General features: G+C 39.3%; 1 protein-coding gene across 1 annotated transcript; it reads left to right on the forward strand.

The window, feature by feature from the left end:
- The first annotated feature begins 1166 nt into the window (after positions 1-1166).
- PUM3 (pumilio RNA binding family member 3) lies at positions 1167-26787 on the forward strand. Its single transcript, XM_058044411.1, has 18 exons — positions 1167-1223; positions 1536-1642; positions 3492-3674; positions 5373-5508; positions 6266-6341; positions 7032-7125; positions 7336-7402; positions 7938-8112; positions 9654-9757; positions 10255-10333; positions 12045-12143; positions 13217-13270; positions 14827-14907; positions 16794-16936; positions 17609-17831; positions 18849-18936; positions 20874-20964; positions 26535-26787. Exons 2-18 carry the CDS (start codon positions 1546-1548, stop codon positions 26662-26664), a joined length of 1920 nt encoding a protein of 639 aa, XP_057900394.1. The 5' UTR covers positions 1167-1223; positions 1536-1545; the 3' UTR covers positions 26665-26787.
- Positions 26788-27172: the final 385 nt, after the last annotated feature.

The following is a 27172-nucleotide window of genomic DNA, read 5'->3' on the forward strand; positions in this document are numbered from 1 at the left end:
CTTTAAAATAAATAATTATCACACAAAGTCCCAACAGAAAAAAAAAATCCTATGCTAATAAGTACATCTTGAGTATAAGTACATGTGGTGACCAGTGACAGAACCTGAGGGAATGGCCTGAAGTTGTGTCAGGGGAGGTTTAGGTTGGACAGTAGAAAAAAATTCTTCACAAAGAGGGTGGCTGGGCACCGGAATAGGGTCCTCAAGGAAGTGGTGACAGTACCAAGCTTGATGGAAGCATTTAAAGAGGCATTTAGACAATGTTCTCAGATATATGGTGTGATTCTGGGGGGTATCTGTGCACCATCAGGAATGGGACTTGATGATGCTTTTGGGTCCCTTCCAACTCAGCACATTCTATGACTCTGTGAACAGAATTCTCTCTCTCAGCCTTTCCTCCTCAGAGATGCTCCAGTCCCTCAGTCACCTCTCTTGCTCACCGTTGGACCCAGGAGCTTCAGGAGCTCCGTGTCTCTCATGTCCTGAGGAGCCCAGAAGTGACCCAGCACTGCAGGTGTGGCCTCAGCAGGGCTGAGCAGATGGAAAGGATCACCTCCTTGGACCTGCTGGGAATACTGTTCCTAATGCCCCCAGGACACCACTGGCCACAAGGGCACACTGCTGGCTCAGGGGGGCTCGTTGCCAGGCAGTTCCCGCTCCGCAGGCCGCAGCCCGACGCCTGTCCCGCCCTGTCCCGACCCCTGTCCCGGCGCCTGTCCCCCCTGTCCCGGTCTGTCCCGCCCTGTATCCCCTGTCCCGGCGCCTGTCCTCCCCGTCCCGGTCTGTCCCGGTCTGTCCCGCCCTGTCCCCCCGTCCCGGTCTGTCCCGCCCTGTCCCTCCCGACCCCTGTCCCGGCGCCTGTCCCCCCTGTCCCGCCCTGTCCCGACCCCTGTCCCGGCGCCTGTCCCCCCTGTCCCGGTCTGTCCCGCCCTGTATCCCCTGTCCCGGCGCCTGTCCTCCCCGTCCCGGTCTGTCCCGGTCTGTCCCGCCCTGTCCCCCCGTCCCGGTCTGTCCCGACCCCTGTCCCTCCCGACCCCTGTCCCGGCGCCTGTCCCCCTGTCCCGGTCTGTCCCGCCCCGTCCCCGCCCCCGCCCCGCAGCCGGGAGGCGCCGCGCGCGTGGCGGCACAGGAGCGCCCCGGCGCGCTGTACGGCACGCAGCGCGGCACTGTCGCGCGGCAGCAGCGCACGCAGGCGGCAGGGGCGGCCGGGCCGCACGTGTGCGGTGAGAGCGGCGGGCCCGGGACCGCGGGTGTGCCGGGGCCGGGCGGCCGGGACAGCGGGACCGCGGGTGCGCCGGGGCCGGGCGGCCGGGACAGCGGGACCGCGGGTGTGCCGGGGCCGGGCGGCCGGGACAGCGGGACCGCGGGTGTGCCGTGCCGAGCCTGCCTGCCTGCCCGTGCGCGGCCTCTGGTACCCCACCTTCCACTGTGAGGGTTTGACTTGTCCGTGGGTGTCAAGCAGCGGGCGCAGGCTGTCGTTCCCTCACGGAGGAGCCGCGGCGGTGCAGTAATGTTGTGTCTTGCTCCATTTGCAGTGTTGCCTCGATGGAGAACAGGGGTAAAAAGAAGTTCGTGGGGAAGAGTGGGAAAGGACCTCGTGGGAAAGCGCCGCACGGGAAAAGGCGATTTAAAAAAGATAATGGTAAGAAGGTCGTCAGTAGGAGCCCTGACTTAATGGTTATGGTTGTGTACAGGAATGCTTGGAGTTCTTTATCTTTTCTCTCTTGGTAAATTCATATTTTGAAACGATTAGTTTTGGCAGATGAGCACAAGGAAGTGGGTGGTGTCTGCCTGGACTTCAGTAAAACTTTGGCAGTGTCTTCTCTCCTTTGAAATCCTCACAGAGGTGCTGATGAATTAAGGGCTGCAAGAGCAGTTGGTGAGGTGGATTGAAACCGGCTGAACGGCTGGGTCCAGAGGCTGGTGTGCTCTTTGGAGACCACTGATTAGCAGTGGATCCCAGGAGTGGGTACAAGATCGAGTTTAATTCAACAGTTTCATGGAGGACTTGGATGATGGGACAAAGTGCGGCAGATTTACAGGTGGTGCAGAACTGCAAGGAGTGTTAGATGCACCAGAGGGTCATGCTGCCCGCCAGGGGGATTTCAGCAGGTCGGATGAATGGGATGGCAGAAGCCAGTGAAGTTCTTGGAGCAAAGGGCAAAGTCCTGCAGCTTGAGGGGAACAGCTCCATCATGCACTGGAAAATACTGAGGAAGGCCCAGGGGCTCCTGGTGGTCGGAGCTGGACATGAACCATCAGTGTGCTCTGGTGGCTAGCTGCACCTGGGCTGCATTAGCAGGAGTGCTGTTAGCAGATTGAGAGCTGTGTGCTTGCACTCTTCTCAGTCCTGGTGAGGCTTCACCTGAAGTGCTGTGGCCCAGCTCTGGCTTTTCAGCACAACAGAGATATAGACAGAGAGAGGGAGCCCAGTGAAGGGCTGCAAAGATGGTGAAGGGACCAGGGCATCTCTTCTGGTGGGAAAGGCTGAGACATCTGGGTCAGTTCAGCCTGTCCCACGGAGAAGACAGGGCTGAGGGGGATCTGCTCAATGTGTACAGTGTCTGAAGGGAGAGTTCAAAGACAGAGCCAGACTTTTTCCAGTAGTGCCCAGTGACAGGACCAGAGAACAGTGGGCACAAACTAAAACACAGGAGATTCCTTCTCAGTGTCAGGAAAACCTCCACACTCCAGGAGTGACTGCACACGGGGACAGGTTGTCCTGGAGATGGTGGAGTTTACCACATTGGAGACAGTCAGAAGCCACCCAGACATGTTCCTGGTTTTGAGTGGCCTTGTGGGAGCAGGAGGGTTGGAGCAGATGACTTTGAGAGGTGCCTCCCTGCCACAGCCACTCTTTAACTCTGTCTTGTGTTCAAAACTGTGCTGACTGTATGAGCCACTAATTTGCTGAAATGCTTTGAACAGGTTGCCTTGCAAGCCCTTCATCTCTGTTTGATTCACCTGAAATATTCTCAGTTAAAAATTTGTAGTTGATAACCTTTTGATTCTAGACTTGGCGTTCCTACATTAAGACAGAATTATGTGAGAGGTGAAGCTAGATGGGAACCTACTGTGGGTTGGGATTGAGAAAATCCCTTTCTCTGCTGCCTCAGAACAGATGATGTTGGAGCAGCTCTGATCATGAACTATGAAAGGAGTGGGGATTGGGGGATTGATGACTTTGATGTCGGGGATGGTGAAATAGTTAATATGGAATAATCCTTTTTATGCCTGAGCTGTTACACTGCTGCTGTTACAGAAGATAAAGCCTGGGCAGAACTTCCCTAGAGAAAACATACACACCCAGGGGCTGCAGTGAAAACATCAGCTTTGGGAAGCACATAATAGTTTTTGTTAAATACCAAATTGTTGTTAGAAAGAAGTTTAGTTCTTGTTACAGTAATTTTTAATCTTTTTTTTTTTTTTTTTTTTTTGAAGCGACAGTAGCCATGTGATAGCATTTTAATTTCTTTTGTGTTGGTTAATAGATTCAGGTCCACCAAGGAAAGTTTTTAACAAAGAAGATGAGGAAGAAAAGCCGAAATTCATTTCCAAGAAATTTGTTAAAGGACAGTTAAGACCTGGAAAAACTACTGTCAAACAATTCATGAATAAACAGCAACCAGAAAAGTTTGCAAAGAAGAGAAAATGCCAGGATGGTGAAGAGGGAGGTGAGCAGATTTTTAAGCCTGGATATCAAGGGAAACCAGGTTTTGGAAAAGACATTGGTCATCTAGGTTTTCCTCTTTCTGTCTGCCTTTCCAAATTGGCTGAATAACTCCAGGTTAACTTCCTGTTTAATCTTTGCTGTGGGAAAGATTATTTCACTTGACTAAGCCTGAGGCTTAGTCAAGTGAAAATCAACAGTTTGGAGTTTTCTTGGAAGTCAAAAATAAAGACCCAGTAGCAAATTTTAAAATTGTCTTACCATCGTAAAGCTGTTTATTTTAATGGCAGTGTTAAGTGGTTGGCATGAAACTGGCAATTGTTACACATGATTTGCAAACACAGAGCTTTCCATGGTGTGCTTTGGACTGTTCTAAAAGTACTTGCTATAGGCTTTGGAACAGAAATTCGTGTTGATTATCCTTTACATTATTTCCTTTCTCTGGTCCAGACTATCTGGTCACATCCTCTAAGAGAAAAAAAAGCATAATGGGTGTTAACACTGCTTTTATGTTTTACAGCTTTTTTTCTTTCTGATGTTTATACAGAAAGCCTGAAGAGTTGTCTGGTATAATCATATTAAATGGATTTCTTTTTCAAATTAATTCCTTCTGCTTGAGATCTTCATCCTTTCCCATCCTCTATTATAAAGTAAAGCTCTAGTGGGGCAGTTAATCAGTGCTGTAAAATGAGAAGTGGGAACTTAAATGAGGGGTTCTGAAGTTCTGCAGAAATATGTCATTTGCTTGAAGGACAGTAGATTGTGTCAAGTGTTTTATTACTGCTGTTCTTGCACGTTTGCAGAATGGCTTCACATGGAATATGCACTAGATGTCTGAAAATCTAATAACAGTAGAATGTTTTTATATGCCTGCTTTAAAAAAAAGTAAACCCACAGCAAACCTTTAAATGTTGTTCATAAGAATAAATGAAAGCCTCTGTGTATTGCACTGCTCTCAGAGCATTACAAGTTTTTCTTGTCACTGTTGCTTTAGAAGACTGATATAAAAATCAATAATATGCTTTGTAAAAATGAAAACATGAGTTTTTAATGGGTAAAACAGTTAAGTACATGCTGCTAAATACCAATGAACAGTGCTTTAAGCTATACAAATTTATGGTGGTGTCTTTAATGCATAAATTGTGGCCCTTTTATAACATTATTTTGCCCCAATTCATTGTGTGGCAGTGTACAAGGGTTGTATAGTAAAATACCATGCTTAAGGAATTCGACTGAGTAAAAAGATTAGGCATGTAAAAAGAGTTTAACTTCTTTTCTTTTATAGAGTTTTCAGGTATGTATCTTTGAGTTAGGGTTCTCCTTTTGGGAGAGGGGTAAGGTGTGCATGAATTAGAAGTAAACTAAAATGGGAGAATTATTGGGGCAGCCATAGCTGCTAAATACATCTTCAGTCACCTTGCAAACTATTAAGGGATTTGTGATGCATCCTGTGACAGTTTTGAGGAAAATTAATTGTTTGAGGAAAGTTAATTTTTGAGGAAAATTAATTGTTCTCCCAGTAGTCTAGATTACTAGGTTAGCATACTCATTCAAGATTTATGGCTAGCTGGGTAACTGCAGGCGAAGGCCCTGAATTGTTAGTAATTCAAGTCATAGAAGTGCCACAGTTTAGACTGGTAAAGAATTCTATTGCTGCTCTTTTATTTATTGACTGTAGAAAATAAATTTTTTTTCCCCTAAGGGTCGGATTCTAAGAAGCCAGATTGGAATGACTTCAAAAAGAAAAGGAAAGAGTTAAAGCAAACCAGACAAATTAATGATAAAAGTAATTATGACATAATTGTAAAATCTAAACAAATATGGGAAGGCATGAGAAGGTAATGACTTTTTTTCTTCCACTCTGTTGACTTCTAGTCATAAATTGCCAGAATACCATCTTTCTTATCTTGTAATTATATAAAACTATATTTCCAAACTGAGTCTCTTTGAATGAACAGTAACATTGCATGCAATTTTGTAGGTAGATCAAACAGAGTATGGTGACCTGTGGTCCTAGGAATTTGGTCTGGATTGAACTTGTATTTTAGGCTAAAATTCATAAATTTGTGAGTAATTGCTTAAGAAATTGTATGTTTTTGGTTTTTTCAGCCCTGAAATACAGAGCATGCACTGATTCACCCTGATTCTGCAGTGAGATTACTGCATGAGTTTTATGTGAAGGTTCATTGTTTCTGTCTGAGGGTGTAATTGTAGAACTGGTGCCCCATATCAGCAAGAAAAGTTAATTTTGCTTCTTCTAAGTGCTTGTGCTTTGCATGCTTACAGATTTTTGGACCTGTAAGCAACTCTGACTGCAAATTTGAGTTTATGTTTCAAAAAATATTTTTGAAATTTTTACTCAAAAAAAGAATAAAGTTGAAGTGTGGAATTCTGGTTTGATTTCCACAAACTGAAACAGCTTATTCACATCTCTGTACCGGGATAATGAATGACAGTATAAATTTGGATTGGCAGAAGCCAGCCTGGTTTTATTTGTACTGTCTTGCTCTTAATTTATAGATATAAGTGAATCATACTACAAAAAAGCTGCTTCCTCAATTAGAATTGTTTTACTAGATTTTTTTTTGCTTGTAGGAAAAAATGCAATAAGGAGAAACGAGAAAAGCTGATGAATGAACTGCAGAAGCTTCTTCATGGGAAAATTAAAAATGTAAGAAAACACTAATGACATAGTGCACAAATTCATAAATTCTTCTTTAATGAATGGTGAAACTGTGAATAAAAATAAAAACAGGGCTGAAAGACTGCATTTGGCACCTATGTTTTGGGACAGTAGTCTTGGGATGCTTTGTCTGTCAGCTGGCTGTTGTAAAAAGTAGCCAAGTAGCTTTAGTCCTGTGAAATTTGATGTTAGCCGGGATTCAGGAGCTCAGAGGTTTAATTAGTCACAACTGTTGCTTTGCAATTTTCTAGGGAAGTTAGTGTCCTCATGCTTAATCATACTAAATAGTCTTTCTGCTTTATTCTTGAAATGTATAAATTTGCAGTGAGAACCATGTTGGGCTTTTCATATTCTGTGCTGAAGTGGAACTGTTTCATCATACTTACTCTGAAATTATGAAGAAGGGGAACAAAATGGAGATACCATTTAGTGGTTTTATTTCAGTATGGAAAACCTTAACGCTTGTCCTTAATTGCCAGCAGCTGTTGTCTGTATTTTCTTTGACTTAAGGTAAAACCCCTTAAGTCTTGGTTTGTTATAAGCAGGTAACCGCTTTTCTAATTCTATAACTGGCATTACATATGGGATGAGACTATACCAGAGAGCACATACATTAAAATAATTATGGTGCGTACTGCCTTTTGAATGGCCTAGAGTAACAAAATTTCTGTCCTTTAGCTGGCGTTTGCACACGATTCAACCCGGGTGATCCAGTGCTTTATTCAGTATGGTAATGAGAAGCAAAGGCAAGAGACATTTGAAGAATTGAAAGGTATTTTTATTTGACTTATATGCTTTTGTATTGCGGTTAGGAAGGATTTTAAGAAACAATGTTGTTTTCTGTTGAATATTTTTACCTTTTTTTCTGAACTGATGCATCATTTCTAGTGTACTCCTCATACTTATTTAAATAATGCCTTATCATTTCATGGAGTTAATGTAGTGAAAAATAAGCCAGCTGAATGTTTCTCCCTTCTTCTAGATAGTCTAATAGAGTTGAGCAAGTCAAAATATTCCAGAAATATTGTGAAGAAGTTTCTTATGTATGGGTGAGTATCAAGTGAATTTGCTCATCAGTGTTGTTTCATTTCCAGTGTGAATGCTCCTTCTTAATCTGTAGTGGGTCGATCATTAATAATAAATACGTCTCTGGCAACACCTTTGTAATACCATGGAGTAAAGGCAGGGGGGTGCTAACTCTATTTTTCCTTTTGCAAGAAATAAAGCTAATGCTGTACATGTCAAGGAAAACATGACCAAAAAATGGTTAGATTTATTGTCGGAGTTGGTCTTTGCTGTATATAAAACACTGGTTTAAAAAAGTTTTCTTTGCTAAGCACTTCAGTATGGCATTTGTTATTCTCTAGAATTTATTCACTGTTTACTTTCCCTCAAAATGCCTTACAATTTTCCCACATTCTTGGCTTTCTTTACATATTTTCCCAAGTGCCATAAGGCTGATTTAGATTCATAAATTTCATGGTTTCTGTGATAAAACTTACTACCTAAATGTGTTTCTAAAAATAAAACTATCAATAGGTAAGCTTATCTCTAGAAGTTTTACTATTTTTATTTGTAAAACAGGACAAAAGCACAAGTTGCAGAAATAATAAAAAGTTTTAAAGGCCATGTGAAAAAAATGCTCCGTCATGCCGAAGCATCTGCTGTGGTGGAATATGCGTATAATGACAAAGCCATTCTGGAGCAGAGGAATATGCTGGCAGAAGAGCTATATGGGAACACTTTCCAGGTTTACAAGGTGGTATTTCAATACTTTGTGGTTTAAGACAGTTTAGCCCATAAGGTGTTGTGTTAGTAATGCCTTACCTGTCTTACCTGCTATTTCTTTTGATAACATTTCTTTCTGTCAGCTGTCCAAAGGCAGTCTAGTTTAGCATGTTTAAATGTAATGATTACTTGCACATTTCTAGTTTAGATAAAATTGTTGTAGGTTGTTTTAATTTGTAATATGTAAAAAATGCTATGTTCTTGTATGAGCTTGCTCTGCTCATCAGAGACAGTTTATTCTTATATAGTTTCAGTTTTCATAGTGCCTAGTCTGATATCATCCTTGCTGAGCTAAGACTTAGGTGTAATTCTTCATTAATGCTGTAGATGACTCTTGTGTCAGAACTGTCTTGTGTCTTGTGAAAACTGACTGTGGGTAGAATGGGCCAGTATCCACATACAATGTTCCATTTGGGCTTCATTTTTCTCTTTGTTTTCTTTTCTTGTGGAGACTGTAGGACTTGAGTTCAAACTCCACCGAAATCTGGGTCCTATGGTATTAGATGTTCACCAGGCAGTTGGAACCTTCTTAAAAACTACAACCTCCGTTCTTTTGAATTCTGTGTTTAATGATTGCTGACTTGTAAAGTTGGTATCCATTAGGGTTATGAATTTTGCTACAAAGTACAAAACTGTTTTACAAAATTACTAACTCCACTCTAATGACTTTTGCACCTGTTCCCTTATACCCAAGATTTCTGTTAAAATAGTCTTAAGAAATTAACCAGCTCATTTCTGAACCTGTATTTTCTTAACAGGTTATTGTAGGTTTTAGTTAGGCATTTTGCAGCACTGAGTAGGAGAGAGGTATGTTTGTTGTGATTATGGACTGTAATTTGTACTGAGAGTCGAACAGCCCATGAAATGAAGGGCACTGTTAGCTTGCATCATTCTGGTATTTTTGGCGTAAGTGCTTTAGGTAGCCATACATAGTGGTACAAAACCAAGATTCAGCAAATGTAGGTTTATAAAAAATTGCAGTGTAGTCTTTAAAAAGTAGCAGAGATGGTTTAAAAATTATTTCTTCTAATTGTCTACCCAGTCAGACTTTTCTTCTAAGAGCAGATTATTTAGCCTTTTTTAGCTTCTCAGTTCATTGAGTTGTTGTGTTGCCCTCTGATGTGTGCCTAAAGTAGGATTTCGGCTTAGCTCAGGAACACCTTAACACAATGCCAGTTTTATGTATTTTGCCTTCTATCTGGCATGAAGAGCTGATGTAATTGGCAATCACAATACAGTTGTGATTGGCAAAAAGCAGCTTAGGCTATAGAAGTGGGTTTTGTTTGCTAACGAGGAATATTTAATTTGTAGAAACTGAAATTTACAGCTTCTGACATAGTCAGAAAAGGTAGCTTTTTATTTTTAAAATTGTAAAAATTGTTAGTTTGCAGAAAATTAATTTTGTTTTTGATATTCCCGACATTTGATTGAAAAATTTCTAAGCATTGTAATTTTCTATGAACTCTGATTCTTACTAGTATGATTAAACCTCTGATTGTGCATTCGTTTCAGACACCAGCTGTCCCAACACTGGATAAAGTGCTAGAAGCTCAACCTGAAAAGAGAGAGGCTATCTTGGATGAAATGAAGCAGATTCTTACCCCAATGGCACAAAAGTAAGGACAAAAATCAGCTGAAGGTGTGACAATCTAGCACAAATCAGTTTGTTTCTGACATACATCTAGTATATTTGTAGGTTCAGATGGCAGTGGTACTGATACTCTTTTATGCTGTAATGCTGTGGTGCTGAATAGTCTGTGGTTTTGTTCCAGGTGTCATAAAGAGTATCTTCCCTGATTTTTGAACTCTCCTTCTCTGAGTTAAAGTGTCCTCTGTCCCAGTCAGACAGTTGGTAGAAATGTTGCACTGATATATTTCCATAATGCATTATTTGATATCCTTCTCCAGTAAAGAAAATACACTCTGTAATTTGTAAGTTTTGTTAGAATCTTCCACATACTGTAAATGTTCAACATTTGAATCCAAAATGACCGTGTGTTTTTTGCTCACCACGCTGCCTAACTTTTTTAAATACAAATGAGGTATTGTTAACATAATTTAAAATGATTGTTTGTGGGGAGCTTGTTGCTTATTTTCAACTATCCATGTACAGAGAGGCGGTGATAAAGCACTCACTGGTACATAAAGTATTTTTGGACTTCTTCACTTACGCTCTTCCAAAACAAAGATCTGTAAGTATTTTTATTTTGCTTTTTGTCTTCTTTTGTCTTTCTGTGGAAGGTTTTTCATCTTCTTGTGAAAATGTTGTAAATTAACTAGACAAAAATACACATCTTTCATTAATAGAGTTCTACACATCTGGTGATTCTAGATAGAGGATGGGAGACTATTGTTGTATGGATATTTATAGCTACAGTGAACTTTCACAAGTGTTTGTGATACTTGAATTCTTTAAAAAAAGTGAGATGACTTTGATGTTTCCTCTTTTCCTGCTAAATGACCTTCTCAGTAGCTAGAGAACATAATTTAAGTGAGGACCATTGCTTGGAGTAGTTAAGCTTTCCAGTGTGTTGTTTCTTAACAACTTGCAGTCATTGTCCAAAAATCTCTTGACCAAAATACAGTGAAATTGGCCCTTCTGTCAGCAACCAAAACTTTGTTTGCTATATCCATATTAAATTGCAGGTTTAAGATTACATCAGACATTCTTGTATTTAGGCCTAAATCTGTCTCTGTGATGTAACATGGTTTAAGCTGGTATCCTATTTGACTTTGCATATCTTCAAGGTCTGTCCATCAGCCTCACGTTGGTTCTGCAGCTCAGAGCAATCTCACTTCAAGTCAGGCAGAGCCTTCTAAACTTGCTGTCTCTTGCTTCTTTCTGCCAGACTGGACTCCTGAATACATCTTTGTTACTGTTAATAAACCTAAAGCTAGGGATAGGGAAGTGGATTATTTAGGACCTGTTCTGAGTCTAAATCTTCAGAGCCCAGAACATTCCTGTGCATGGTTTTATGTGATTGCTATGTCTGAGAATGCTTTTGGTTTCGCGGGCTTGCATGAATCAGGGGAATAAGGTTGTATCTCCTTGCTTGGCTTTCTGGGCAAATGTGCTGGTATATGGACATGGTTTGGGGTTCGGGGTTTGGAAACCCCTTCTGCAGATCTGTTCCTGCCTGTGCTTACAGTAGTGACACCAGTTGTGTTGTGACTGAACCGTTTGTAAATAATTGGTAAAATGGTTGGAGCCTTTGGCTAAAGAGCAAGAAGAACTAGGGATAAAAAGAGGCATAGGTGGGAACTGCACTTTGAGGAAGTCTATTGGATTGTAACAGAAGTAGTATCTAGTAACCCAAGAGGGTGTCATTTGATTTGATTTGATTTTTTTCTTTGGCTTTTTCTTTTTTCTTCTTTTCTGAAGCTGTCTGGCAATGGTATTTCATTCCTTTGATAGGAAGACAAAACTTCTGGCTATGTCTTGTAACACCTCATTTATAACATAACCTGGTGCTTAAATTACTTCAGTTCTTCTTACTTTCTGGCTACTACTCTGTATCTATGAATACGCATCATCTTCAAAGGTTTCTTCCTAAATTAATGTTTGTCTTTTTCTCTAATTTCTGTCTCAGTTCTGAGCACTCTTTGTTGATTTTTTTTGTAATAGGATAGCAGACAAGCTTCAGTACAGTTGTGATTTCATGGCATGATTATGATGAACAGTGTAATTTTACAGAGAGAAAGCTTGTGTCATTTACAGTCTTTTGGACTCCTGTTATGGCAGTTTTTCATAGGTCAGGGAAATGAGAGTGGTTCTGTAGAGCCAGTGATGGGAGTGTAGAACAGTATCCTGTGGGCAGACAAAATAATTATTTCTTGCCCACCTGCCTTGAGTTCCTCAAGCCTTTTCTTTGATGTTTTGCTTTATCACCTTTTCTTCCCCAGGAAATGATAGAAGCTATCAGAGAGGCTGTCATCTACCTGGCACACACTCATGATGGAGCCCGAGTAGCAATGCACTGTTTGTGGTATGGCACTCCCAAGGTAATGTTTGGTTTCCCTCTAATTAGTTCTCTCTGACTGCCCATATGGGTCCTTCTGCTTATGCACATTTTGAAGCAATTAACAATTTGAGAGCAAGGTTAAAAACTGGCTCTTCTTTATCTGTTGACAAACTTGGGCAGCGCTTTTTGTGACTCAAATGCTTTCATTAGAACTTCTATAGGAGAAGCATCTCCTTTTATTTTTAGTAGAGGTTTTGGCAGTGATGCCTGGAGTAATTTTTCCACTGTAAGGTTATTGGCATTTCATTTATCCCATGGGTTTCTTAATATAAGTGAAATTAACGGTAGGGAGGGAACAGTAAAGCAGTTGTAGTGTGAAACCATGTTTGGCTTTAGAATGCCAAGACTTGCAAAATGTTATAGGAAGTGTGGTTTCGTTTCATCAGCTGATACAGTATCCAGAAATACTTTTGGTGTAATACATGTCATCAAATCTTGGTAATAATGTAATGCCTCCTATGTTTTTCTCTATTAAAAAATAAAAAAGATTACTTATTAAAATAGTCCACTTGCTAAAGAATGCACAAAAAAATTTCCTAGGATCTAGGCATAGTAATGGATCTAAAGAAGACTGAACAGTGATTCCAAGAGCCAAAATTACAGGGAAGGAACTTTCTGATAAAATATTCTTGCTAGTAATAGGGGTTTAAACCAAGCTAGAGTTTCAAGTTCTGTTGAATATGTTTCTTACCAAATGAAGAGATGAAATGCATTCTTCTTTAATTAATGGACAAAATATGAATGAACATATGTGATGGTTTGGGGTTTTTTGATTGCTGTGGTTTTTTCCTAATTTTTTTGACATGTCCCATTGGTGATCTGGGCTTGTAAATATACCATGGGGTCTGTCTGGGTTCAAGTTACAATTCAGGTTTAACTTTCCATGCTGGTTCTGGGTGTAAAGTAATGGAATATGTGTTAGTCTTTGATAGATGCCTTTGCCTTAGAAAGCAAATTGAAGATTATCTTTGTGAAAGGTGTAAATAGCAGTTTAGTTACTCAGAATCACTGGTATTCTAGGCTCATTTGAGTTTCTTCTTTCCTTTTGGATAGGACAGGAAAGTCATTGTGAAAACTATGAAGACGTATATTGAAAAAATAGCAACGGTGAGTATATATTAACCATTTATTTCATAGTCTCTGAAACTTGTGATTTGATAGAGGCTAGCTTGAATGTTCTTTGGTATTGGGAACAATTTTGAGATCTTAATGAAACCAGTCTTAAAATAGCAGTGATGTATTAGGTAATATAAAATAATTGAACTGTATGGAATATTTGAAGACATGCCAAGAAGCTTCATTGTGAGCACTGTAGTACTATGCTTCATTATGGCTGAGTTCATTATTATTCCTCAGTTTTCTTTCTACTTTTTATTTTGTTGATCCCAACTTTGTACTGCATCTTCATGTGTCTCATTGGTTAATTCTCCTTGGTTGGGAGTAAAACAGCCTGTATAAAGAGGAGGAATTAAAATCAAGATATGCTGGAGATGTCACTGAAAAGGCTCTCTTAACATGTGTTTTGCTTTGAAGATGCTCAATATTTTTTTCAAGTCAGGAAGCTTCAAAATACATTGGCATACAATGGAAGAAGTCTGTTTTACTTTTTAATGAAAAACATGTTTTTGTAGTCTGCAGTACCAGCAGAGTAACAGTTGAAACCAGATTTCACACCTACACCTACGGGCAAAACAGTAGGTGTAAAGAGCTTTTTAAACTTCCCTTCCTGGTTGCTGTGGGGTTTTTTATTTGCTAATAGTTATTGTGGCCTCAATCAGTGGCATTCAAGCATTTTGATTGCATCCCGGGCATATATCCCCAATATATATATTTATGTATAAATCATATGCCTTTACTACTGTAGTAGTGTACATTATAATAGAAATAGAAAATTTGAAAGGATGAGATAAAAATAACCAGAGGCTAATTTTATTGTTTATTAATGGTTCCAAAAATATTTTCTTTCTGCACCACAGTGGATTGTCTTGTGCAGCCCACTTTGAGGGCCACTGGTCTAGGTAATCTTTCTCTCCATAATTTAGCACTAGAATAAATGAATTGTTTAATTTTATAAATTATATGGAAATATGAGACAGTGGGTAAATAATAACTAACACAACACTGGAGAGCAGAAGATCTGGTTTCACTTCGATGTAACGCCTCACTGACATGCAAGTGAAGTGATTTGTTTGTGCCCTTTTGGGTGTACTGGAGACTTGATCTCCAGCAATGCAGTAAAGACTGTATGGCTCATTGCAGAGATATGATCTCCAAAAACATTGTATGTGACTTAGTTCACTTCTAAGCAAATCAACAATAGAAATAAAGTCTGTATGCAATTGCAATATTGCTGTAGGGAAAATACTGTGATTTCAAATGTTGATAATACAGTAGGATTAGGTTAATAGCTTGCATGTGATAAAACAGTATATCCGCTGGAAATGGAAGATTTTTCTTTGTTTTAACAACATATTTCTTTTAACAAGCCTTGCTTTTGAAAAGAAGCCTAAATGTTGGACTTCTCTCATTCTTTAACAGTAGTCAGAGTTTGCCTGTGCTTCATGTTGTGTTATATTTGAGACAAACCCTCAGAAATCCTGATTATAAGTCAGTATATTCATAAAAAATTTTTGCATGTGGTTTCTGATGTCTCATCTTTGCAGGGTGAATTTTCTCATCTGGTCTTGCTGGCAGCATTTGATTGCATTGATGACACTAAACTTGTGAAGCAGTTAATTATATCAGTAAGTAATTGAATTTCTCCTAAAATAGTATATTAAATAGTGCCAATGTGTTTGTCAGTATATAGGAGGATGAAAGTAGGAATCCATCTGCTTTTTTAGACTATTTAAATACTTCCCATCTTTTCTGTTTCATGATATTTATGTATCATGATTAGTTTTTTTCTTTTCCTAGCAGACTGTAGCACTTTCAGACATAATTTTAATTATTTATTTGAATTAATTTTTAAGCTAGGTTCAGCGGTTGCTGGAATTTTCCCTTTTAGTACACATTCATTCTGTATAAGGGGTGACTGGAGTCTCTTTAAAGTCAATGTCTTTTATCATAGAAGTTTAAACTCTACTAGTATTTCTAGAGATGAAATTGGTGGAAAACTTGAGAATGGTGATGGTACGTTATTGATTTTACAGGCTAAGCTATTTGCATCCTCTCAGCAGAGAAATTCACATTGACGTACGTGGTGTAATCTGCTTGCAGTAGTACTCATGCTATAGCTGTAGGGGCTGATGGGTTTAGGGGAAGGGGCAGGGAGATAAAGGTGAGGCAAATCTTCTGGGTGTGGAGACGGAATATGAGGAGAAAGTGATTCTGATGAGGCTTGTTTTGCAAAGTAGAGGAACAATTTTTTCTTTGTGAAACTTTTTGTAGGGTGCAGTTGGGATTTTGTACCCTGTCATAGGGATTTGGCCCTTAGACTGTGCCTCTCTAATGGGCCTGGAATGATGAAAGCATCTCCGTGTGGAGGTGGCTTTTGTTCCTCAAGGATTACAGCTGTGATTGCAGCTGGGTTTGGTTCCCAGAGCCAGGCCTGGAATGTTACAACTTCTGGGAAAGGTCTAAGGAAGTAAGTTCTGAAATATCTTGAGCTGTCCTGGTATGATATATTTGACCTATTCCTGTACTATGTAACAAGCACTCTGCTTTCTGGAGAGTTTATTAGTTCAGATACTGTGTCTTTAGCTGAGCTTCCAAGATGTCATTTAATTACAGAATCATCTGAGATCAAGAATTAATCCATTATCAAAGATAATGGAATGTTTATTGTTTGGTCATCCTACAACATCAGTCTGGGCAGAGAATGGAGAACACGACGTGGCCTTCGCACATACACAATTGGCCATCAGGTCTTAGGTGTGGTGAATAATGGGGAAAGGATGGTGGAAAAGGGAGAGAAAAAATCTTAGGATCAAAACCAGCTCTTCAGATAACCAATGAAAACTAGTAGCAGATGATGGGGTGGGGGCATCTTAAAATCAAGCATTGAAGCATATTCTGTAGAGGAAACCAATCTTTAAAATTATTTCAAAGAGCAGTTGCACTTCAAAGATACCTTATAGAGATTATCATTCTGTCCATAAAAAAATACGGCTTTAGGAAGATAAAAAAAACTAGTAGAACTTGAGACAGAGAAAAAGCAATTTTTTTGGTAGTTTTTTTGGTTTTGGGGGTGTTTTTGTTGGTTTGGAATTTTTTGGTGGTATTGCAAAATTCACATTTGTCTGGGTTGGCAGTATGGGCTGAGAATTAGTAGGTAAAGGGGGGCTTTAAGCTCTTTAAATCCTCTGAAGGAAAGTCTCTTCTTACCATCATCTCCCAAGTCCACAGAATCTTAATCCTGGACCAAAGTCTGTCTGTGGTGCTTTGAACTTTGGTATGTGATTGGAACTGTACACCGAGTGCCTGGCATGTGTAAGGATTCAGGCAGATTACAACACAAAATCCCTCTTTTTCATGAGGACTCCAGAAAGATGGATACATTACCAACAAGAGATAGCATGTCTCTGTTATTTAGAGTTTCTCCTGGTACTTTTTTTGCAGTTCTAATACTGATAGTGACCGAGAACTATTATTTCATTAATATTTTGTTGTGGTTTGTTTACTCCCACAGGAAATAAAGGCTTCTTTGCCTGATATAATAAACAACAAATATGGAAAGAAGGTCCTGTTGTACTTGCTAAGTCCTAGAGATCCTGCCCATTTTGTTCCAGAAATCATCACACTTTTGCAACAGGGAGATGGAAACGCCTATAGGTAACTCAGATATGAAAATTACATGGTTTTTCTTAAGAGCCCAGAAGAAGTCATGCAACTTTTTGTCATGATTTAATTTCAACTTTTCTTCATAATAAATCTAAGTAATGTAAATATATATAAATAATACACGTTTGCCCCTTTTATAAAGGGCAAATATTGTGATATATTTTGTGTGTAAGCTCATATATCAAATTCAGTGTAGAAGAAAATTTGTAATATGCATTACTGGTTCTTTGGCTATCATAAAAGTATATCTCAAAATCTAGCAATAAGAATGGAAATTGTAAATTTGGTTTCAGTCTCTGATGTTGACATTGATGCTTACCAGCTTTTGAAGAGGGAGCAGTTCTAGATGACTAGTAAACTGTGTAAAATACATTACCATAGTTGAGATAACAAAATGAAAAGAAATAGTAAATGTTACTTCCAAGAAAAAACTCAAGAGGTTTTGAGACAGTCAGCTTTAAACACATTTTCACTCCATTCGTTCTTAAATTCCATGTCCAACATGCGTTTAATTGTACATGAAACAGGGGGAACAATAATGCCTGCATTTGAATCTAGCCGTAATTTAAATGTCTCAAATAGCGCATACAGTCGGAAATTTCTTGTTACTTGATGTGCATACAGTGCAAATCTTCTGCAGTAATGTGCTGTCTCTTTCATCAGTAAGAAGAATACTGAACTCCGTCGTCATGAACTCCTGGAAGCCATTTCCTCACCTTTGCTAGAATACTTGCAAGAACATACCCAAGAAGTAGTGATAGACAAAGCTACTTTTGTCTTGGTTGCTGATATTTTAAGAACAGCTCTTGGTGACATCCAGCCTGCACTAGATGCAATTGCTAAGTTAGCAGCAGAAGAGCTGGTTCCAGGGGGCCGTGATGGACAGGTAATGTACAGAAGACAAGGTGCTGATATCCTGCAAATCTTCTGCATCAGTAAAATGAAGTCTGGTCTTGATTTCCTTCATGTATGTCATCACTGTACTGCACTGATAGCACTTGCACATTAGATGTGATCCTTTTTTCTGACTTGTTGAATTCATAGTTTATTATTAGCACATCTGGAGAGGTGGCTTGAAGCCAGCATTTCGTATGAGTTGTAGGGCAAGGTGCTTCATGATGTTCAATCTTCAGAACTGCTTTGAACACTTTGTGGGAAGGTTGCTGACAAGCATGTTACACAGCCTAATGTGCAGTCAAGCCCTTAGCAAAGTTTTATAGGTCATTGGACTGTTTACATTGAGAGGGACAGAATCTCTTACCTTTCAGGCATGCATATCTCCATGCAAGGAAAGATCTCAGATAAGCACTGTTTGTCTTCAAAGTATGACCTTCTCTTCAAAGAGTTCCCCTCCTCTACTTTGTTAAACTCAGTCAGATATCTGTCCATAGACGAGAAAACAAAAAAAAATGATGTGTACTGTGTTTGAGATAGGTATCTCCAGCTTTCCATAGTTGTGATGTTTTAGCTCTGTGTTTCACATTCTTTGATAGACATTTAATGAAATTTTAATGTGAACTAAACATGTTTTCTGTGACTTTCTGTAAACCATACTGTAGTTGATTTTCAGGTGTGAAAATGTGAAAGGTCTGGAAGTTCTGGCAGAGACAGACCAGGAGGTTTTGTTTATTAAGAATGAAGTCCTTGGAAGGGTGGATGAAATGTTGGTTGGTATAGTTTATATTACTGAAAGATAAATGTTGCAGGGAAGATGGAAGGTGTTAAAATGGTCAATTGAAATGAGTAACCAGAAGTTTAGTATAGGTCATGACTCAGTGAATCAGTGTGATGGCAGAGTGAATAAACCAAGCAGAAATATTTATGGGCAGGCATGTAACTGAATTTTGAACCAACATCACTAAATAATTTTGGGGGTTTTTTTGTTTGTCTATTCCCCTTAAAGCTCCACATTGCAGAACATCCGGCAGGCCATCTAGTTTTGAAATGGTTAATAGAGCAAGATGAAAAAATGAAAGCGAGTGGAAAAGAAGGTATGTTGGAAATACAGCTTTATTTTCTCAGATTGACTTCAGAGTAGTTTGCTATCTGACCTCAGATAAGATAGTTGCAGTTATTTCTTTGAGTATGCTAGTATATGGAAAAATTAATGTTATTGTTTCTATATTTTTGCTGTTGTGAGCTGCTATACAAACAGAATGCCAAGGATATGTTTGCTTTTTTTTGCAATGCAAGCAGTGGTTGGGGTTTTTTTCTCAGTACTTTATTGTGTATTTGGGGCAGAGTTCATTTCTATGCTTACAATGTCTTGATAGCTTTGCTAAATTACATAGTAGTTTAAGGATAATAATAGAAACAGTGAAGTCTTTCTTACAGGAGCCCCTGTTCCATTAGTCCTTGTAAGCCGGGCTGTAATCTTTGCTGTGTTCATTAGTGCTGCTGGGTTAATGCTTTGTAACTGTTACTAAAATAATTTGTGCACAAAAATAGGACATCTTTGCTAGTTTATGTTCCATAAGGCAGATATTGGGCACAGATGTTCTCATCTTAATTTAGCTTTTAAACTTATGTTATTATGTAACTGTAAAATGTTCTGTGGGTATCACTCTATCCTAATAGTGATTACTTTTTCTCATACAGAAAGCTCAAAAAATGAAAGCACATGGTTGGCAAAGTGTAATTTGAGGGAGCTTCTCTGTGTGTAATAGTATTTTTGTCTATGTAGAATTATCAGATCTTGTTAAACTTTTTATTTCTTTTCCTCTTGCTACATTTAGGTAGCCACTATTTCCTTTAAAAATGTTAGTTGTGTTTTATTAAATGTTTCTGAATGTTTTCCCTCTTCTCAAGCAGATCATTGAAAACGTCCAAAGGAAAACTTTTGTGTCTTTCAGAGACTTGCCTATCTGAAATGATGATCTTAATCTGGATTTATTTCTGTAAAAACTGTACAATTTCCAGTTTAATCACATGCTATTCCCTTTGGTTTTCTCCAAAAAAGTACCATTCATAATTTCTGCTCTAAGTTTATTAAATTGTCATTAAACCCTAAACAAATTCCTATCACGTGGGGAGCAAGTTCATAATTTCTGCTCTAAGTTTATTAAATTGTCATTAAACCCTAAACAAATTCCTATCACATGGGGAGCAAGTTGTATAAAATCTAACCTGTCTTCAGGTGGAATTGGGATCTAAAGTGACAGCGAAAAACAGCTGCAGTACTTGGAGGCTGGTGTTTTTTGGGGTTGAGTGGGGTTTTTTGCATTGTTTACTGATAAGTTTGCTCAGCAGGCCAAGTTGAAAGAACAGTTTCCATGCAGTTCAGTTCTTTAAATTTAGCTTGGGCCTTGAAGTCAAACTAGGTAATGTAATGAGTCTGAAGTCAGCTTAGGCTTTCGAAGCTACTGAAGAAATAGAGCTCTGGAGCACCAGTACAGCTGAAAAAGATAAAGTTTTTGCATCAATAAAGGATTAGCTCTGAAATTTTAAGTAACTTCTGTTCAAATTCTTTTCCTTCAGTTGTAGAGTCAGATGCTTAAAAATATAACATTTTTCAACAGAGGTGTTTACATATTTAATATATTGCATACCATGATCTGTTGAACCAGAATGATTCTGTGATTCTTGCTGAGTTCTCTCTTTGGACTGGATGGCTGCTCTAAGATATTAATAGCCTTTTACACCCTTTTTAAAAAACAAACAAGTTTGCATACTTTATAATAGTAAACTGTCACACAGTGTGCTGTTGTTTAACAAATTCCATGCAGTGCTTGGAAGCAGTCTAATATCTATAAAGGTCTGCAATGCATTGAACAGTCAATTCTTTTGAGGGGGCAGAACTTTGTGAATACTTGGGGGACTAAAAACTATTTGATTAAATCAAAACTACAGAGAACTTTCAACAGGCTTCTTTGTAGAAAGATATTGTCTCATTTTTTTTACTTCCCTGCTTCTTTCTCACATTTTGCAGTTTGCTTTGGGAGAACACTGGTAGAACATGTTGGTATTGAGAACCTGAAGACTTGGGCAGAAGTAAATCGAGGTGCCATTATTCTTTGTTGGTAAGTGTGGTGCATGACTACTTCTGATTAAATAAACCTTGTTAATTTCTTGAACAGCTGCGAGAACATAAATTGAAATTTATACCAACAAAATGATATTCAGCATGTGCTATCTTGAATGCAGCTGGCAAGGATTAGAAAAATTCAAATCAGTGTTTCCATAGATTATTCCTTGAGTTTCATCTTTTGTAGTACTAGGAAGCAGCTCAGTATCAGAAAATCTGAAGATAAAAACATTTTTTTTAATTGTGCCTACCATGTCTTGTTTTACAAGCACAAAACTCTCAAAAGAGCAGTCCACAAATAGCTACATTAAAATAATTAACTTCAGAATACCTGGGACTGGTGGCAGCATACAAAAATCTGTAAATTGTTTTGTTTTGTTTTGTTTGTTTTGGAAAATTACTGTTTTGTGTTGATGCTTTAATTGCAAAGCCTAAAAAGTTCTCACACTAAAGCAGAGCAGTGAAGAGACCATACATAAGAATAGACTTATATGCAAAGGCCTATGATGAGCTAACTGGCTCACAAATTTGAAGCAGTGAGCCATGCAGCTAGTGAAATCAAAAACACCCCACAGGGATCAGATTAAGATTAACATTTTTTATCAAGAGTGAACTGCAGTGTTAATCATTGCTGCTTTCACTTTGTAGCTGCTTGTCAGTATCAGGTCACAGAAACCCAAGGTTTTGTCCTATAACCTGAAGTATGTGGTCTGTGTTCTGAAACTTCTTTTATCAGCCTCGCCCTTCTGGCACCTCATAAAGACTTTCACTGAAGCAAAGTCAGCAAACAATTCAAACAGGCAACATGATTTTGAACATTAAGTGCCTTGATCTCTTTTTTCTGCTCCACTCTTCTCTGTCTTAAAGTTACTTTTAGATTCCTTGCTCTTGCCTTCCATCTCTGCTATTTATCAGTTTAGAGTAGGGCTGTTTCAACGTTTGTGCTCTTTTGCAAGGTGAATCAAAAGCCATTTTTACTTCTGTTAGCTAATCTGAGTTTAATTCTTACTTTTTTTAGTCATTGTCACTCAGATCACTAGTGAGAAGAACTGGTAGTAGAAGAGTAGTTGCAATCCAGATACAAAACCAGTTCACACAACATCTTACTAGTCATATGTATGTGGCTGTTAAGATTGTTCAGCTGCCAAAATGATAATGCTCTTTCTTTGCCTCTTATAACAGGCCTTTAGAATTCAACAAATGCACCTAATGCCTTGAAGTTATCTGATGCTGTGCACAGATGTTCAGTGAAGTTTTGTTAGAAAGGCTCACTCACTGACACTATATAATGCTTGGATATTTTTCCTTTAAGTCAAGGCTGAACAAGATTCATTTAACATGTGATGTTGCTGGTATATGTACTAAGCTGTTGGGATTGTCGAAATATATTTGTAAAGTAAATTAATAGATTGTTTCCTATATTTAACACTTTAATAACTGTTCGTGATCACTGTAATAGTCTTTTAATAGACATAGAAGACTTAGAGATAAAACAGGAAACTGTTTTAATTGATCATTAAAGAAATTGGCCCAGGAGTGGTGTGTTTTGTGGAAAAGTCTGTGAGGAATGGCAATCTTTCTCCGTCTCCACTATTACTCATGTCACTACAAGGGGAGCCTTAAGAAGTGTCCTTTGTTACCACGCGGGGGATCTTGCCTCCCAGACTGGCAGTATTTCATCCATAATGAAACTTAACTAACAGGAATGAGAGAAAAAAGTATATTGTAGGGCTGTTTGTATGTTTGATGAATTTTGTTGGTAGTCTTTGGTTTATTTCACTTTAAATAACACTTATTTCACAATCTAAATTCTTTCTAGAGTGAACTTCTCTTGATGACTTTTTAGGCATGATGTCCTTTTGTTTAAGCAGCTGAGAGCACACAAACATAACCATCTCCTTTTGTTCCATTTCATGTCACACTGGCTTACTTCACTATCACATAGCAATTAATCGCATTTTTGTTTAACTGCATGCACTGAAGCCAAGAGACTACCTAAATTGTACAGCAGTGATTAATTTAGTCCGGTGTAAAGTAACATCAGGGGATTCTTTAACATGAAGTAATGGCTGATTTTTAAAAAATCTTTTCATTTAGAAAACCCAGGTACTTCTTGTCATGGTTTGACACTGACCAAGTGCCAGGCACCCATGAAAGCCACTCACTCACCCTCCCCTGCCACAGCTGGGCAGAGGAGAGGAAAAAAATTATCAAAAGGTTCATGAGTTAAGATAAGGGCTGGGTGAAAACACTCCAAGTGAAAAGCAGGTTTAACTTAAAGGTAGAAAGTGAATTTATTAATAACAGAATCAGCAGAGGATAATGAGAAGTAAAATAAGCCCTTGAAAACAAAAACCCGCTTTTTTCTCCTCCAACCCCTCCCTCCTTTCCACAGGCAGTGCAGGGAGACAGGGCATAGGGGTTTGGTCAGTTTGTCACCCGGGGTTTTCTTCTGCTGCTCAGGGGGAGGAGTCCTTCCCCTGTGAGGCCATGGGGTCCCTCCCACAGGACACAGTTCTCTGTGAATTTCCCCAGTGTGGGTCCACTCTCATGAGCAGCAGTCCTCCCAAAACTGCTGTGGTGTGGTCACTCTTCCATGGGGTGCAGTCCTCCAAGGACAGGCTGCTCCACCCTGGAAGCAGGGGCACTCTCTCTCCCATAAAGTCTCCCACTGGATCACAGCCTCCTCCAGACATCCACCCAATCCAGAATGAGCACATCCCCCACGGGCTGCAGGTGGATCTCCCATGGATCCCCATGGGCTGCAGGGGCACAGCTGCTTCATCATGGTCTGCACCATGGCCTGCAGCTTGGCTCCAGTGCCTAGAACACCTCCTTCCCTCCTTGTCCTGCACTGAGCTTGGTGCTGCCATGCTGTTTCCCTTACACGTTCTCACCTCCTCCTCTTCTCTGGGTAGGAAAAAACTGTGTGTCTACTTTGTTAGGAATTTCTTCTTAAATATGTCATCACAGAGGTGTTACCAACATCTCTCATTGGCCCAGTTTTGGCCAGAAGCATGTCCATCCTCATAGCCATCAGGGATTGCTCTCCCAGACATGGTTGAAGCTTCTGCCACCTTGTCACAGTAGCCACTTTTGTGGCCCCCCCAGCTACCAAAAGCTAGGCCATATAAAACTAATACACTTCTTTTGTCATAAAGAATCTCAAATGTTCAGACAGAGGTAATTTTCAGACAATGCTAGTTCCTCCTAAAGCCATGATTGATTTTTGTTTTGTTGTTGGCTTTCGGAAGCCATCTGTCACATATACGGAGATCTGAAACTCAGAATTACTCAGTGAGTCCATTTGAAAATTTTTCGCTATCTAGTCCTTTAAGTTTATTTGTCAGTTATAAGCAGTGCATGTGCTTGGCTTCTTAGTAACCTGGTATCCTCTGGACCTTCTCCTTTCCTTGCTCTACTTGCTTTTGATTGTAATAAAAATATATGGGACCTGGTTCTGACTTAGTACTATCTTGAGGATCCCAAAGGTAATGAGAGGACCCTCTGCATGCTCATACGTGTACTAAGTGTTGTAAGTACATGAATGTCATAGATGCTTGCCTATTTAAATTTCTATATATGACTTTTTGGTATATTTTTAAATTTTTAAATGGTGTGTAGCATCAAAGTAGAACATGGATAAGAATGTACTTCACCAAATGTGTTATTGACTTCCTTTATTTCTGTAATCTCTGGAAGTTATGTTTTACATCCACAAAATACATAGGTGCCAGCTTTCCAGACCTTGTAAGAACTTAGAGAATAGTGGTTTAAAAATATCCCTCTCTGTCAATATGTTGGTCTTTTGGCTGTGTTATCAAACATGCAGATGTTCTGTATTAGTAATGTTCGCTTGACATACCTGTGGTTACTATGAGTTTGAAAGCAACATCACGTGTATAGCTGTCAGAAGCTGGCATTCATTTTTAGACATAAGTAAAATGCAGTCCAAAGTGGCTTGCTACTCTGTGTAGTCCTTGTCTCTTGTGGTGAGTGAAACATACATACTTTTCCATGTTAACATACCTTTCCATGTTAATTACCAGTGTGTTCAGTATGTCCTTTTCCAGGATTCTGGACTTCCTTGCTTTTATCAGGGGCACGTGAGTCATAGAAGAGATGAGAAAATACCACTCTCAGCTGAATTCAGTTTTAAAGAAGGGCTCTTGATTAAATGGTACCATTACAGCTAAAAGTGTAACACAATTTGCTGCTAAAGTTTGTTGTAAAGTCATAGAAATAAATCTGGGAATGAAGTAGCTGAAAATTGTGATGTTGTCAGATGGACATCCAGTGCTTTTCTGCCTATATTGTTGCCATCCAGCACAGGATTTGGTGCCCTAAAGGAGACAAAATTTAAATCTCATCTTAAGCTATGTTAATTCCTTTATGTCTTACTCAGTTCAGTTTGCCATGTCTAATCATTGCTTAAAAGGTAGGTAAGAAGTAAGCTTTTAGGTTGATGTAAATTTGGGAGTCACTTGGAAGAATCCTAGGGATTGTAAGGACTTGCAGTATTATGCAGCCTGCTTCATACCAGTGCATGGGTGTTACAATTGCACAAACTGGCTGTAGAATGCACTCTTCTAGCCAGTGTTCACTCATAACTTTGAAGTAGCAAATTTGGTATGTCATTAACTCAGCAGATCTTCAATCCAAGAATATTTCAATGTTAATTGAAGAAAAGGACAGGCACTACTAAGCTGATAGTATTTTACAGCTTATGATGAATTTCTTTGTTTCTGAGGAAGAGAATTTATCTGGGAAATCTGATTTGGTTTCCAAAAGTAGTATCTGAAAGGAGAACAGAACTGGTTAGGCTTCATCGTTCTTCACTAACTGCAGCGTGAAAGTACAATAATGAAGGTGCTTAATGTATATTAGATGTACTTCACTGCATCCAGTTATAGGACCTGCATTACAAGAAAGGCACCAACAGCTGGAGTAAATTCAATGGAGGGCGACTGGCATAGCCTGGGGCAGGGTCCCTTGGCTTGGAAGGAGAGGCTATGCGGCCAAGTCTGTTTCAGCTGGGAAAAAGGGCAGCTTGTAGGCTCCTGAGAGCATGTCTGGCACCAGTGGATGGATGGAGAGCTGGTCCCTTCACAGCAATGTGTGAGTAGAGAGTAAGAGGCAGTGGTACAAACTTAAACAGAAGAGGCTTAGGCTGGAGCTAAGGAAAAACCTTTTCCCCATGAGGATGGTGCAGCAGTGGGGCTGGGGTCCACGGAGTTCTGGCTGTCCCCAGCCTGGCAGGTTTGAAGCCCAGACTGGGTGAAACCCAGAACAACGTGGTCTGACTCAGTATTTGAAAGTGCATTGAATAGGGATCAGCAGTTTCTTGCAGACTGATTTATCCTCTGTTGACTGTGTTCTGACTTGAAGTTTCATATTTTATGGAATGTTTTACATCTTTTTTATAGTATATATAGCCAGATGATAGTGTCCGGCTTGAACTACAGTCGTCTTAAATAGTTATTGTTTCCTGTCATGGACTGCTTCTTTTTCTATAACCTGCATGCTGATCTTTGATATCCTTTATTTTTTTCCTGTGTCTTGCAGCCTTCTCCGAAGCACTGATGAAAATGTGGCAAGCATAGTCAAAAAAGGATTAAAAAAGCTCATCCCAAAGCTGAAGCAGAATAAAAATGCAAAAGGAATAGAAGCATTACTGGAGAAATTGACTTCCTAGTGTAAATTAATCTAAAATAATCATTTACTTCAATGCAGTCAGCTGAGATTTGGTAAGATTTTGTACCGTGCTTGTTTTAAGAAGCAGTGTATGCATTTGTATATTAAATAATTTCTAAAGCAACTTGTCATTGTATTTATTCTGTTGTGCACAATAGAACATTGTCCTCAGAGGTTAAAATCTCAAGATTTAAGAGCTAATGAAAACTTCTGAACATGTAATCAGGGCATTCAATCTTTCCTGATAACTTGCACAAAAATGTTTTAAGTGTTAAAATTTGCACGTATGATGTCACAGTTACCATAGAAACACAGGCATCTGTTCTGGACATACTGTGTTTAGGCAACTGTATTTGTTTTATTCCCCTTCCCTCCTGGTTTCCTTAAAAAAAAACCAAACCAAACCAACCAGGAAGACTACTTAAGTCCCACTCTTACCCTGTGATGGAGGCTGTCCTCCCTAGGAACTAACAAGAATAGAATGAAAATAGTGTCTGACTTTTTACAAA

The sequence above is a fragment of the Melospiza georgiana genome, chromosome Z (genome assembly GCF_028018845.1).
Source record: "Melospiza georgiana isolate bMelGeo1 chromosome Z, bMelGeo1.pri, whole genome shotgun sequence".
NCBI lineage: Eukaryota > Metazoa > Chordata > Aves > Passeriformes > Passerellidae > Melospiza > Melospiza georgiana.

Coding starts and splice junctions, on each gene's coding strand:
- PUM3 (XM_058044411.1), top strand. CDS start 1,546: ATGGAGAACAGGGGTAAAAAGAAGTTCGTGGGGAAGAGTGGGAAAGGA. Junction 1,643..3,491: donor GCGATTTAAAAAAGATAATG/GTAAGAAGGTCG, acceptor GTTGGTTAATAG/ATTCAGGTCCACCAAGGAAA. Junction 14,908..16,793: donor TGAAGCAGTTAATTATATCA/GTAAGTAATTGA, acceptor TTACTCCCACAG/GAAATAAAGGCTTCTTTGCC.